This window comes from Schistocerca serialis, chromosome 7 (assembly GCF_023864345.2).
Source record: "Schistocerca serialis cubense isolate TAMUIC-IGC-003099 chromosome 7, iqSchSeri2.2, whole genome shotgun sequence".
Lineage (NCBI taxonomy): Eukaryota > Metazoa > Arthropoda > Insecta > Orthoptera > Acrididae > Schistocerca > Schistocerca serialis.
The window spans coordinates 327,902,221-327,915,897 of NC_064644.1; the positions used below are offsets into that span (position 1 = coordinate 327,902,221).

At 45.8% G+C, this 13,677-nt stretch overlaps 1 protein-coding gene across 1 annotated transcript; it reads right to left on the minus strand.

Moving 5' to 3' along the window:
- Positions 1-2,499: 2,499 nt before the first annotated feature.
- Positions 2,500-9,078, minus strand: LOC126412565 (uncharacterized). Its single transcript, XM_050082210.1, has 3 exons — positions 9,049-9,078; positions 5,054-5,411; positions 2,500-3,766 (listed from the first exon to the last, which is right to left on the minus strand). Exons 2-3 carry the CDS (start codon positions 5,366-5,368, stop codon positions 2,675-2,677), a joined length of 1,407 nt encoding a protein of 468 aa, XP_049938167.1. The 5' UTR covers positions 5,369-5,411; positions 9,049-9,078; the 3' UTR covers positions 2,500-2,674.
- Positions 9,079-13,677: the final 4,599 nt, after the last annotated feature.

Here is a 13,677-nt window from a genome sequence, read left to right on the forward strand (position 1 = left end):
TCCGCTGTAGAGTGAAAATTTCATTCTAGCTTCAACCTGATCTTTGGTTAAACAAAGAATTAAAAAGTGATAGGTGCGAAATAAGTATAGTTTAAATGGATTTAAATGGATGGATCTACAGTAATCGATGATAGTGGATCTCTGACTAAAATATAGTGCTTATGAGGAATCTTATGGAAACGATATTATCATTAGGTTCCTAGATCGTACTCGTTGTTTAAGTTTTTTTCTAATGAAACCTCGCCGGTCGGAGTGGCCGAGCGGTTCTAGGCGCTACGGTCGCAGGTTCGAATCCTGCTTCGGGCATGGATGTGTGTGATGTCCTTAGGTTAGTTAGTTTTAAGTAGTTCTAAGTTCTAGGGGACTGATGACCTCAGAAGGTAAGTCCCATAGTGCTCAGAGCCATTTGAACCATTTTTTAATGAAACCTTTCATCTTTATTTTTGCATAATTAATCCTTATGTCCTAGGTGCATGATTCCATGAAGTCGCGGAAATGCTGTGTGGTGTAGTGAAAAGTATGGTAGCAGCCTGTGACAGGTGAAAATGATGTACTAGGACAGACTTCGAACGTGGATCTTTACCTGTCACGAAAAGTGCTGTTACGGAGTGTGATATCCAGATGTGTCACACAGCCCATTACACAATTTCCGTTTGCTAGTCGTTCTCTCCTACTTTCCACACTGTTCAGTAATTCTTCTACCTTCTTCTTGGATCTGATCTCCTGAGAGAAAGCGTGCCGCGTAGAATTAATTACGCACAGCCGAGGAGTTCTTCCTATAACGCATCTTGAATCCTGCAGCTGAGTATACACTGCTTTGAAACTTTCTGGTAGTGAAGGTTTCATTACGGAAACAGTATATAGATTGATCCTAAGGAGAATCCACGTGGATATAGAAAAGTAGAGGATGAATGCTTTTAGCGTCTCGATAGACAAAATGACAATTAAAGTTGCGGCAACAGATAATGAAGATTTAAGTATTCACCCACCACCGTTTTTCCATATAACTCCCGTGACTATGTACGTGGAATGCTTAATGTTTACTTATATGGCTACATGAATTTTTATTCCAGGCAAATAGTGTAGGTTTCCGATTACGGATGAGTATTGATTGTTATTGTGTGCATACTGGTTGATTTCAGAATATTTGTTATCAAAACATCAACTGGAATTTATCATCCATTTATAACGAGTGTGTTACAATTACGGTCTTGTGAAGTGACTAAATATCTCGCTGTTAAGTTCCATAATTATATAATTTTGAATTAAATAAAGATACTGTGTTAATTAGTAATTTCAGTGTGCAGAAATGTTGTTTGTGTCATTGTTGGATTCTTAGTGGCAATTGTGACTTCTATAAGTCGACTGCTTGAGGTTCATTATGATAGTAATACAGTTGTTAATGGGTTAGTGTACTAAAAGAAACTGTAGAAATGTGAGTAGCAGGTAACACGTGAATAAAGTCGGTAGCCTGCAGCTGGGTACGGCGTAGGTTCTTGGCACGGCGAGGGTGAAGCTCTGGTGTGCTTCGTTAATGGTGGACTGGCAGCGTGCGACTTCACGCCCAGTAGCACAGTTCTATAAAACCGTCACCTCGAAGTGACGGTGAAGCATTAGATTAGCCGCTAAGGGCTGCTGAAATTTAAACCACTCGCCGAAGCTGGAAGCACGAATAGTCTTATCAAATTGAAACACGACAGGCCGCTGTACGGATCATATTATTGTCCGTGAAAAAAACAGTATTTCCACTTTTAGTTTCTGGCTTTTACACTGACGGCATCAGTGAGGAAATTTAGTCATAACTTTGATTTATATGTGGCTACACCTAAATACAAGTTCTATAAATTGCTAGTTCATGTCATGCATAATACATTTGCGCAGTTTTGTTTGTATTCGGTTGAACACTACTAACGAAAGTATTCTAATAATTTTTTTACAAGATGTTGGTAATAAACATTGTCTCTGTTAGACCAGATTTGAAACATTATTTGATGAAAGATGGAAATTTTGCCAAACAATGGTGATGGATGATTTTCTAACTTGATTTGAATAACTCACATATGTAAAAAATGCTTACTCACACGAGCACAGCAAGAGGGCATACTTCCAAGTGTTTCATGTTGGAACAGCTGGGATGAGAAAAACCAAGCAGCTTTAATTACCTACTGCTTTTTTTCATATTCAAACAATGAACTGCAAGTCCTATATTAATTACATTGACAAAACAAAATTGGCATCACCACCAGGGTATTTTATTCATACTTGTTTTATTTATCGTGTTTACTTCTGAAATTTAAGCTTCTTTTGATGTTATACGTATGTAGTCGCTGCATTCTGTTGTATGATAATTTTGTTTAAACTTTAATGTGATATAGCTACTTAGTTGCTAATAGGGACAAAGTTTATTCTTTGATAAACCGTCATTGTCTGGCTTGGAATAGTATTAAAATAATTTGAAAATATTATTTGTAAATTCGTTTTATTGTCAGTCAATTAGTCAACAATGATACAACAAATTTCTCCCAGTAAGGGAGAGCGATCAACAAACATTAACAACAGGAGGGAGAAAAACGAGATCAGTGAGTAAGAATCCACTTCCCTCAACAATGAGGCTGTGAACTCTCTTTTTCTAATGGATGTGTATGTATTCATCGGTGCCACGTCTGTTTCTGTTTCACCACCCGTGCCCATGTCCACCTCCTCCACCTCCATGGCCACCACCTCCGTGTCCCCAACCACCATGGCCGCCGCCTCCATGTCCGCCGCCGCCGCCTCCGTGTCCGCCGCCTCCATGTCCCCATCCTCCGTGTCCGCCTCCGCCGCCTCCGTGACCACCACCGCCGCCTCCGTGTCCCCATCCTCCGTGTCCGCCACCGCCGCCTCCGTGTCCACCGTGGCCGCCGCCGCCGCCTCCGTGTCCACCGCCGCCGCCTCCGTGTCCCCATCCTCCGTGTCCTCCACCGCCGCCTCCGTGTCCTCCATGTCCGCCATCGCCGCCGCCTCCGTGTCCGCCGTGTCCACCGCCGCCTCCTCCGCCGTGTCCGCCATGTCCGCCACCGCCGCCGCCTCCGTGTCCACCGTGTCCACCGCCGCCTCCTCCGCCGTGTCCGCCATGTCCGCCACCGCCGCCGCCTCCGTGTCCACCGTGTCCACCACCACCTCCGCCTCCGTGTCCTCCGCCTCCGTGTCCGCCACCGCCGCCTCCGTGGCCACCGCCGCCGCCACCACCGCCGCCTCCACTGCTGTGTCCCCACTCGTGGTGTTCGGAATGGCCTCCCTTCTTCCCATAATCAGAGTGGTGTCCGTGGTGCGAGTCATGACCCCCAGCGGACTTGTGACCCTTGTGGTCGTGGTGGTGTCCTCCCTTCTCGTGATGGCCTTTCTTGCCGTGATGGCCCTCGTGGTGGCCGCCGTGGTAGTGGCCTCCCTTCTTGTGTCCACCACTCTTTCCTTCATGGTGCGAGCCGTGTTCTCCGTGTTTGCTGTGGTGCCCACCCTCGTGGTGTTCATCGTAAAACTCGTGCTTCTTTCCATACTCGTCCTTCTTGTGCACTGAGTGGCCGCCCTTGGTGCTGTGACCCTTGGAATGCTTGCCACCTTCCCCGTACTTGGCGCCCTTCTCGCCTTTCTCGCCGTAGTGATGTTCTCCGTAGTGACCGCCCTCCTCGTGATGGCTCTTCTTCTTGCCTCCGTGATCAGAGTAGTGTCCACTGTGCCCTTCCTTGTCGTGGTGGCCCTTTGAACCCTTCTCGTGCTCATGGTATCCCTGTTCGTAAAGAAAACATTATCTTTTCATTTATGCTTTCATCGAAAAGGAAGTACTAATTTAAATTTATTTTAAAAACTATTGGTTCCTCTGAGTCGACAAATATCATAAGTGTTAAAATTTTTCATGTGCTAAATTAGTCAACAGAAGGATTTACTTTAAATAAGGGGTCGAAAACACAAATGAAAACTAGCTTGTTATGGCTGAAGATACGAGCTAACAGACACAAACACTAAAAAGTACGATCAAGAGACTACCGCAAGTAGAAGCTGCGATGTTTAAAAAGAATTGCTCGTGCTAGATGGTAGGTTAAAGCTCCATGAGGGAAACATACGAAGACGTGATAGAAGGTGGACACACGTTCAGAAATGCATGTACAGTTTTGAAAATAATGAATAATAATAAACGTAGCGTGTCTCACAATGTTTGCAAAACTATAATGTGACAGTAACTCGACAACATCACTGCCACTTTATCCTAACAGCTCTTTATTTGACCTCAGAAAGCTGAATCTTATCATATAACACTTTCTCACTCCAGAAAAGTACTGAGACAATCAATTTGAATTGAGCATAGGATGTAGGTATTATCAGCAAGTGGCTGTAACCATCAACCTTCAGAGAAATTGTGTGGAAAGCTTTGTAGAACAGATTTAAGCACGACAACAGTTATATTAAACGAATGAACTGATAAGATGAAAATCTGTATCAAGTAAGAGGCTCTAAGATTTTCTGTCCAGTAATGCTCCATAAGACGATCGAGACTGAAGTTTCGCTGCAGTGTCGACAGCCTAGTTTCATTCGAGGAAAGAAATACAGTGTCGAAAATGTGTAGAGAAGAATCTGTTATATTTTCTGTGTTGACAGTCACCAGTTTTGTTGTTCTGAGTTCACATTAAACTGTACTTTCCCCTGTAAGTTGCTGGGTAGGTAAGATTATAGGTCAGATGAAGGCAAAACCACTACGACGAAGAAAGCACTGTCGTGCTCAAACGAGCCAAAGGGTTCATGAGAGCTTTCCCCTAAGAACACATCTGCCCGTGAATGACAGATCACTTTATGTGATCAGTTATTTGTTCTCCTTCTGTACTGGGAGATGAAGAAGCTTTCACAGGATAGAGTAGCATGGAGAGCTGCATCAAACCAGTCTCAGGACTGAAGACCGCAATAACAACAACTTTTAAACTGTGAGAAATTCGGTGTACAGGGTCGCCTGCTGGACTCGAATGGAATGGCCAGTAAGAAGGTGGAAGAAATTCGTATCTCAATCGACGTTCATCAGCCTCACCTTGTATCCCTTGTCACCCTTGTGGCCGTGGCCGCCGTGGTGGCCAGAGTGGTGTTCGTGGCCACCACCTTTCTCGAAGTGGTGTCCGCCGTGGCCGCCGCTGCCGCCCCCGCCGCCCCCGTGGCCACCACCACCGCCGCCCCCGTGGCCCCCGTGGCCACCGCCTCCTCCGCCTCCATGTCCCCAGTGGGAGGCGGCCGGCTCGAGGTCAGCGGGGGCGGCTTCTTCCTCCTTGCCCACAGTCCGGGCGCCAGCCAATACGGCCACGCAGAGCGCCAGCCCCGCGAAGAGGCAGAGGCGCTCCATCCGCGCCATCACCGACAGTCCAAGGTCTAACAGGCAGCGGCGGTCAGTTCACCTGTAACCAGTAAGTGACGAGAGCTTCATTTAGTTGTCTATATTAGCAATAACGGACATAACTGGGCAGACAAAATCCTTTCTAAGCCTACATATGAAAGATCTCCGAAGTACTGATAGCCACCTCCAGGACACTTCACGCTAATTCTAGATTTGATGATGGTCTCAATTTGGCTAGGGATGAAGTCCAAAAGTCTCTTCAGTATACCTTGTCCAGCGGAAGCTATCATTGGTGACTACATCCTGTAGAGCTAGGCAACTACAGGGATGTCACCTGCAACTTTTGTTTTCCTTTCTTCTTTTTCCTTTTCTCATATTTTTAAGGTGTCAGCATCGTTATAGATCGGATTTGACAGTGCCAGTGGAATCCGGTCGCCGGATGCGCTACCTGACCCCACCCGTCGTCCCACGAAGGAATCGGTATAATAGCTCCTCCGTCCATGAGTGACTAAAATTCGTAAGTGCCAGACGTGCGGCTGGGATTGGGGTCACGTGAAGTCCCTTGCTCGCCATATTGGGTTCACTGTATTTGCGTTAACTTGCGTGTAATGGCAGTATGCCATTAAAAGGCAACAGCGCAAGGATGGTTTGCCACAAATGCATCACTCTAGTTAGGATTTGTGATAGTTAATGTGCGTTCGACTGTAAAAGTCCTAAGGAGGTTTCATATAAGGAATAATAAAGCCAAAACAAGCAGTGGTCGGTGTGGTCCTGTGAACAGAGACGTGCAGAAGCATGTTCTGCAATATTCGATGTTTCATACAAGAGCGTACTCTTTCAGTAATGTCTGTTCCATTTCGTGACTACAGTCTGATTAAAAAACTAAAGAAAGATGAAACTGGTGCGAGTGAAATAACTGGCAATAACATTTGTATTTGACCTTGTCAGAAATATTTGACCACTTTTTCCCGAATGTATCGCGATTTCCGAAGGCGTGGTTAGCCAGAAATATAGGAGAAAAGTTAAAATTCCTGCGAATGAAACGAGCAGCAAGTCATATTTATAGTCTTGCTCGTCATAGGTATTTATCTGTGATCGAATTCTAAAAAGGCTTTCGTAAATTTGGTGGCCAAGAGAAAGATCACACCACACAGCGAGCGCGAGATGTCACGTGACCGGTACCCGATTTCAGCGGCGAGCTCGGAAACTGGTTGAGATGAATCGGAATTCACTGGCATGACTTAAGTCACCGGTGGAAGGCACATTATCACCTGTTACCAGTTCTAAGACTCCCACAAGACGCCAAAGCAGCTAGTGCGGTTTCTTAAGGAGGTGACTAACATTTTGTCCGTTGAGATTAATATCCAAAGCAGTGGAGTAACACAGGATTCAGTAACTTGTCTTAGACACGCTAAGACTCTGGAATCTCGTTCTGGGGTTTCACTGAATCACATCCCTGTATGAATATTCAGATTCGCATGTCCGAGCTTTGGTTAAGTCGCTTAAGGCAAAACCCGAGATGATACGGTCCATTTCCTTCCTAATACATACTCAATCTGGGATCGTCCTTTATGTGTAATGAACTCGTCATCGACGGGATCTTAAACTGCAAACTATCTTCCTACTTCCTCGTCTAACACAAAGGCAAGATTCTGTGGCAGTTCTTCAGGCAACCGATTGACCGTACACGACTGTCTTGTCCAGACGAGTGGATCTAGAGGCGCCGATTTTTCTGTTCGACTATGGTAAACTCGATGACGCTGCACGTATTGGCACGTTAGAGGATCATGTTAGATGCAGAACTTAACAGAGAGAAGGAAAGATGCTGAGCAAAATACTCATTTTAACTATGCCTGGAACTATACTGTTTTGTTATTTTACTCTGTTATTCGCAGAATTAGAATAACATTTCACAATTTAACCAATTGCAGCCAGTCAGTGATGAAATTAAACTAGGTGCACACGCCGCGTTTAGTAGCATCAGGTGCTTACATTGTGTGGTCATTTTTAAAACGTGGCTGGAGTCAGAAAAATAACCACTGCGTGTTCGGAATCGATTAAGTTGTTCTTTTGAATGTGTCAATGATAGATTTAAAGAATGTACTACGTCAGTTACCATTTCTGCTAACAGAATATAATTTTTTCGCTAAATGGTATTGTTCCCTACAATGAGACACAAGGTACGTAGCATTGGCCACAGATTCCTTCTTTAGCACTAGAATGTGACCCTTTTCGGAGTGTGCCCTGTGACTTTAAACGGAAACAGCAATTTTACGATCACTGTTTCTCGAATTCAATGTCAGTTTCAAATTGGACAAGTGACAAAATTTCGGTCCTTGGGCCAAGCGAAAGGAACACAAAAAGGCTTTTTTGATCGGAATATCAACTGTGGGAAACGTTCAAACACTTAATTTGAAATGGAGGTCTTACATTTGTCGCTTTTTTGGGAATTGTATGCTTAGGAAGATACTAGTTATTCGACGCTCAGGTTCAATGTAAACAATGTTTGTTGAGAAATAAGCACCCGGTTGATAGTAAAAAATACCGTGCAAGTGTGACCACGACTGGCGCTCTGAGGATTCCGTACAAGCTTAATTGTGTATACAGATAATTGACCTGTAAGTTTTGATGAGTGAGTTTGTATCAAAGAATCTGACACAAATGGCCGTGTCTTTTGATTACATTTACTTAGGGGCTTAAGCTTTTTACACCGAGAAGAAACAGTAGACCTTAGTGTTTGATAAAAATTTCAACTTGATGATTAACAGGCAGACAGACACACAGACGGACAACAAAATGATAGTGCAAGATAAGGTTTCTGTTTCTACCGAAGGAGATTCAGAACCCTAAAAAAGAACAATTTCATATTTTGCCTTAGTAGATGGTTCAAGTGGCTGTGAGCACTATGGGACATAACATCTGAGGTCATCAGTCCACTAGAACCTAGAACTACTTAAACCTAACTAACCTAAGGACATCAAAAAAAATGGTTCAAATGGCTCTGAGCACTATGGGACTTAACATCTATGGTCATCAGTCCCCTAGAACTTAGAACTACTTAAACCTAACTAACCTAAGGACAGCACACAACACCCAGCCATCACGAGGCAGAGAAAATCCCTGACCCCGCCGGGAATCGAACCCGGGAACCCGGGCGTGGGAAGCGAGAACGCTACCGCACGACCACGAGATGCGGGCCCTAAGGACATCACACACATCCATGCCCGTGGCAGGATTCGAACCTGCGACCGTAGCGGTCTCGTGGTTCCAGACTGAAGGCCTTAGTAGACTAGTGTCACACAGGCGCTATCACTGCCGATTTAGACCACTTAGACAATCACCATCAGATGACTTGAATACATTACATAGTAACTTTTCGAAAGAATGAGTGCAGCGATCGCCAAAACTGTGCATCTACCGATGTTTTGCACTGATCCTCAGGAAGATTTACTAAGAGACATATTGGTATCATCTGATTATGATTTTCTAAGTTGTGTAAATTGGTAATGATAGTATTTGTGCGAGCAGAGGCTGGAAATATAAAATAGTATTTCCACTTAAAAAGACTTACAAAATTTTTAAGAAAATGTTTAGAAATTTGAAAAATGAATGGTTCGAGTGCAGCTTTCGAAAGTCCTGGGTGTCAGCTTGAGTGAGGCGAGCTTAGCTGTGAGAGAGCCAGCGAGCGGCGGACCCACCTGTGCGACTGTCGCTTGCTGGAGACGGCCGGGCTGTGATGGCTGGGAGTCTGCGGCGGCGCTATTTATCCGGCGGCGCGATCCGTTCCGCCAGGGCTCGCTCCGCCCTGCTCCGGCCTACTGTTCCCTGCTCTCCTACGGCGGTCCCTTCCCTGCCGCGGCCCGCCGTCCGCGTTGGCCGCGCGGTTTCTTTGGTCCCATTCGCCGGGAGCCGAGGCGCCCGTCTCCGCGCACAGGGCACGCTGCACGCTTTCGCGATGATCCGCAGGGCGGCCGGTCGCCCTCTCGCCTGTCTCTGCAGCTCTTCGAAATGTAGATTCTTTCGTATAGAGACAATGTCACTCGCAATCGTCAGATATCGTGCCATTTATTTTACTTTATTTATTATTAGCAGGCACAACCCTCGGTACGGATACGAATGCCTGTATGTTATCCACTACAACATCGCTGGGTCTTCCATAGCTATATTTCTTCATGGAATTTTATCTCCAGCCTTTATGGTTCGCGACAGGTGAAAAAATGAAATGATCGTATGGTACTGCCGGACGGGAGGTCCCATCCGGGGAATTTCGGCTGCCGAGTGCGAGTCTTGTTTCAGTCAAATGGTACAAATGGCTCTAAGCCCTATGGGACTTAACATCTGAGGTCATCAGTCGCCTAGAACTTGGAACTACTTAAACCTGACTAACCTAAGGACATCACACACATCCATGTCCGAGGCAGGATTCGAACCTGCGACAGCAGCGGCAGCAGCGCAGTTCCGGACTGAAGCGCCTTGAACCACTCGGTCACATCGGCCGGCATTGTTTCAGTCGACGCCACATTGGGCGACTCGCGTGCCGGTGATGGGGATGAAATGATGATGAGGACAACACAACAGCCAGTCCACGAGCGGAGAAAATCTCCAACCAGGCCGGGAATCGAAGCCGGGCCCTCTGCATGGTAGCCAAGAACGTAACCACTTTCTTTGAATCTCATTTTGTTCGTTAGTGTTCGTTCTATTGGTTCGGGGCGGACGTACCATGACGCTTGTTCGAGTTCGTCGGTGATCCATGAACTAATTTTTTTCTTCTTTTTATTACAGAGGACAGCTAACGCTCTGACTGAACACGCAGAGCTACTGTGCCGGCACCACTCAGCTAAGCAGGCGGACTCCAAGATAGGCATTCTACACTGAAGAAAACAAACTGCAACACGAAAAAAATAATTAATGTGCGGTATTGAAATTTCGGGAATACGTTCGGTAGGTAACGAATTTAAGTGATCAACATTGCAAGATCACGGTTTAATGTCAGGGCGAGATAAGGCATTGTAAATTTGAAAATGTGGTCCATTAATAACCGGCGTAACCACCACAAAGTTGCATGCAAGCATGCAAACGTACATCCATGGTATCGTACAGGTGCCGGAAGTCAGTTGTGGTATGGAGTTCCATGCCTATTGCACTTGGACGGTCAGTATCAATACAGGCACAGTTAATGCTGGATGTGGATGACGCTCGAGTTGTCGCTCCACGATGTCCCATATGTGCTCGATTGGAGACAGATCTGATGATCGAGGAGGCTAAAGCGACATCTCGGCGCTCCACAGCGGTATGTCGGCGAGCGTTATCTTTCGGAGAACATGCCCTTGGAATGATGTTCATGAATGGCAAAACAAGAGGTCAAAAATGGTTCAAATGGCTCTGAGCACTATGGGACTTAACTTCTGAGGTCATCAGTCCCCTAGACCGTAGAACTACTTAAACCTAACTAACCTAAGAACATTACACACATCCATGCCCGAGGCAGTATACGAGCCTGCGACCGTAGCCACAAGAGGTCAAATCACACATTTGCAGTCAGGACTGTCTCGTATTGTAGTATTAAGGGAGGAAATACGGCATTACATTCAAGCTGCAGCTAGGAGCTGTTCAGGAAAGACGGTGGAAGCGTTGGCACAGTCAGTTATTCAAACAGCGACAGGCAGGCGAGGACGGTACACAGACTATACATATATGGAGACAGATTACGGCCACCCTGCGCATACCCAGATGCTGTATAGCAACGCGTCATAGTGACACAAGTGGATCACGAGTTGCCCCATATACAGCGATGTACACTCCCTTGCCGGTGATGTGCATCAGAGGATATGTTCTGGCAACTTCGTGAGCGCTATAAAGAGGGGAATCGCCCGAACTAAAAGGAGAGCACAGTAGGTAGTCATCTGCGACATTTCCTCTGTGCCGGTCGCCGTCAGGCTGAGGACCTAGAATATTTAGAGCCGTGTTGGGAAATAGACAGTACTGAGAAGATAGGCAGCAGCTGATTGTTACAGCCGAGTGTGCCACATACTGAGTATCGTGCATTGTACAAATGAATTGAAGTCATTAATGCCAGAAGTGAATTGTCATTAAACTTCGTTATTTGTAGTTGAATACAACCTGAGATTCCTTGAGTTACACCGAATTCTGTCCCTCCGATCACCCTCTAAGCTTGTAGTTTCTTTACAGGGCGGAATCCATCAGTTGCCTAAGCGAAAGTCGCCCGTCGATTCCATCGATCGAGGTGAGCCCTTGTAATTAAAACATGTCCTTCTTACTCTCTCTCAGGACACGACAGATTGCTTGGGATAGCCACTTGACTGCTCCAGCTGTCATACAGAATCACACTCCAGACCGTGATTACAGGTGTGAGACCAGTGTGTCTAGCACGCAGAAAAGTTGATTTCAGCCCCTCCACTGGTCTCCTGCTAACCAACACACTGCGATTATTGGGAAGGAGGCAGAATCAGCTTTCATCGCAAAACTCAACATACCTCTAACCTGCCCTCCAGTGAGCTCTCGCTTGACACCACTGAAGTCGCAAATGACTGTGGTTTGGGATCAGAAGAATGCACGCTACAGGCCTTCTGGCTCGAAGCTGCCCTTGAAGTAACCGATTTTTAACAGTTCGTTATGCCACTGCGATGAAAAGTCCTGATCAGATTGCTGCTGCTGATGGATTACGATGATCCAGAAGCACACGCCGAACGTGGTTGTCTTCCCTTTCGGTAGTACCACGTGGTCGTCCACCGGAGCCCGGTCTTCTTGCGACTGTACACTCCCGTGACCGGCACTGCCACCAACCATGTACAGTGGCTTCATTCCTTCTATGTCTTTCTGCAACACCGCAGAAGGAATGTGGTGTCACCGCCAGACACCACACTTGCTAGGTGGTAGCCTTTAAATCGGCCGCGGTCCATTAGTATACGTCGGACCCGCGTGTCGCCACTGTCAGTGATTGCAGACCGAGCGCCACCACACAGCAGGTCTAGAGAGACTTCCTAGCACTCGCCCCAGTTGTACAGTCGACTTTGCTAGCGATGCTACACTGACAAATACTCTCTCATTTGCCGAGACGATAGTTAGCATAGCCTTCAGCTACGTCATTTGCTACGACCTAGCAAGGCGCCATTATCAATAGATATATAAATTGTGATGCCTGTACCGTCAGACCGATGTACACCACTTCTGGATTAAAGTTAAGTATTACAGCAACTGCGTCCGATTTTCTAAGTTCTCATTTCCTTGTAATGTTCCAGACCTCACGCCAATCTGCGTGAGCTTAAAAGCGTGCATTTCGGCCTCCTCTAGCAACACGGTGTTGGCTCTTCTGCCAACACTTCAAGGAACAGCCAGCTTCTCGTAGCTCTATTATACGATATTGTTCAAACTAAGGTGTTGATAATGGCGTCTTTGTGGGTTTAAAGGCATTCTTGATCAATATCACCACGTCCAATCTCAAAGGTACCTGACGCTCACAACCGTTACAGCGCGTGTTTAAAGCAAACCTGATTTGCATCCTCATAGTGGCACTACTAGCGCCGCTCTTGTTAAACTGGAGCGAAACTGAAGATGATATCGTTTTTTAGATGTAGAAACACTACTAACAAATTTCATTTATGTCACACAACTCCTACTCAGACAACTCCTTCTTGGTGCTGAGATTTTTTTTCCGTCAATGCGTTTCCCTTCTGCTCTGCAACAGACAGAAGTTGCTGACGATCATTCCCGAAAAGCCGTTAGAGACGCTTAAGGCTGCCCCAAGGGGACGAGGACCAAGCGGGAAACGACAAGGGTTTACACCGGGACGGTCGACTGAGATAGTAATTTTTGAACCAAAACACCTTCAATAGAAAGACTTTTAACATGATGAGGATTTGGTAATGGTATTAGTGGAGAGTGAGGAGACGTGTGATTAGAATTGTGAAACTACCGGAGACTAACGTAGACTATCGTAAGTCAGCAGAGACTACGGCAGTTTTCCTATAGTTATGGTCATTTAAGATCACAACCTGTCCGTTCGATGTGTTGCCTACCTCATTTCGATCGCCTCGTTTACGTATGTAGCCAGTCTCTTACCAGATTCCCTAGAAAACGGCAGCGGTGAACGGGTTGGGAAGTGAGTGAGGATGAATAAAGCGCCTTACTGAATATTTTTGCTCTACATAGATATCCTCCTTCTGTTACTTAGAACTTAACAGTATTTACAGCAAAATTGAAATTGTCATTGTTTAATTCCGATTTTATTGGAAAACTGTTGATTTGTAATGTGGAGCAGAGGGACGGTGTATTAATTTTTTTTTTTTAATTTCAGATTTATCGTATAG

Bases quoted from the DNA above. Each gene is read 5' to 3' on its own strand.
- LOC126412565 (XM_050082210.1), bottom strand. From the start codon at position 5,368: ATGGCGCGGATGGAGCGCCTCTGCCTCTTCGCGGGGCTGGCGCTCTGC. The intron at 3,767-5,053 runs GTGAGGCTGATG...CTTTACGAACAG, and splicing joins AGGGTGACAAGGGATACAAG to GGATACCATGAGCACGAGAA.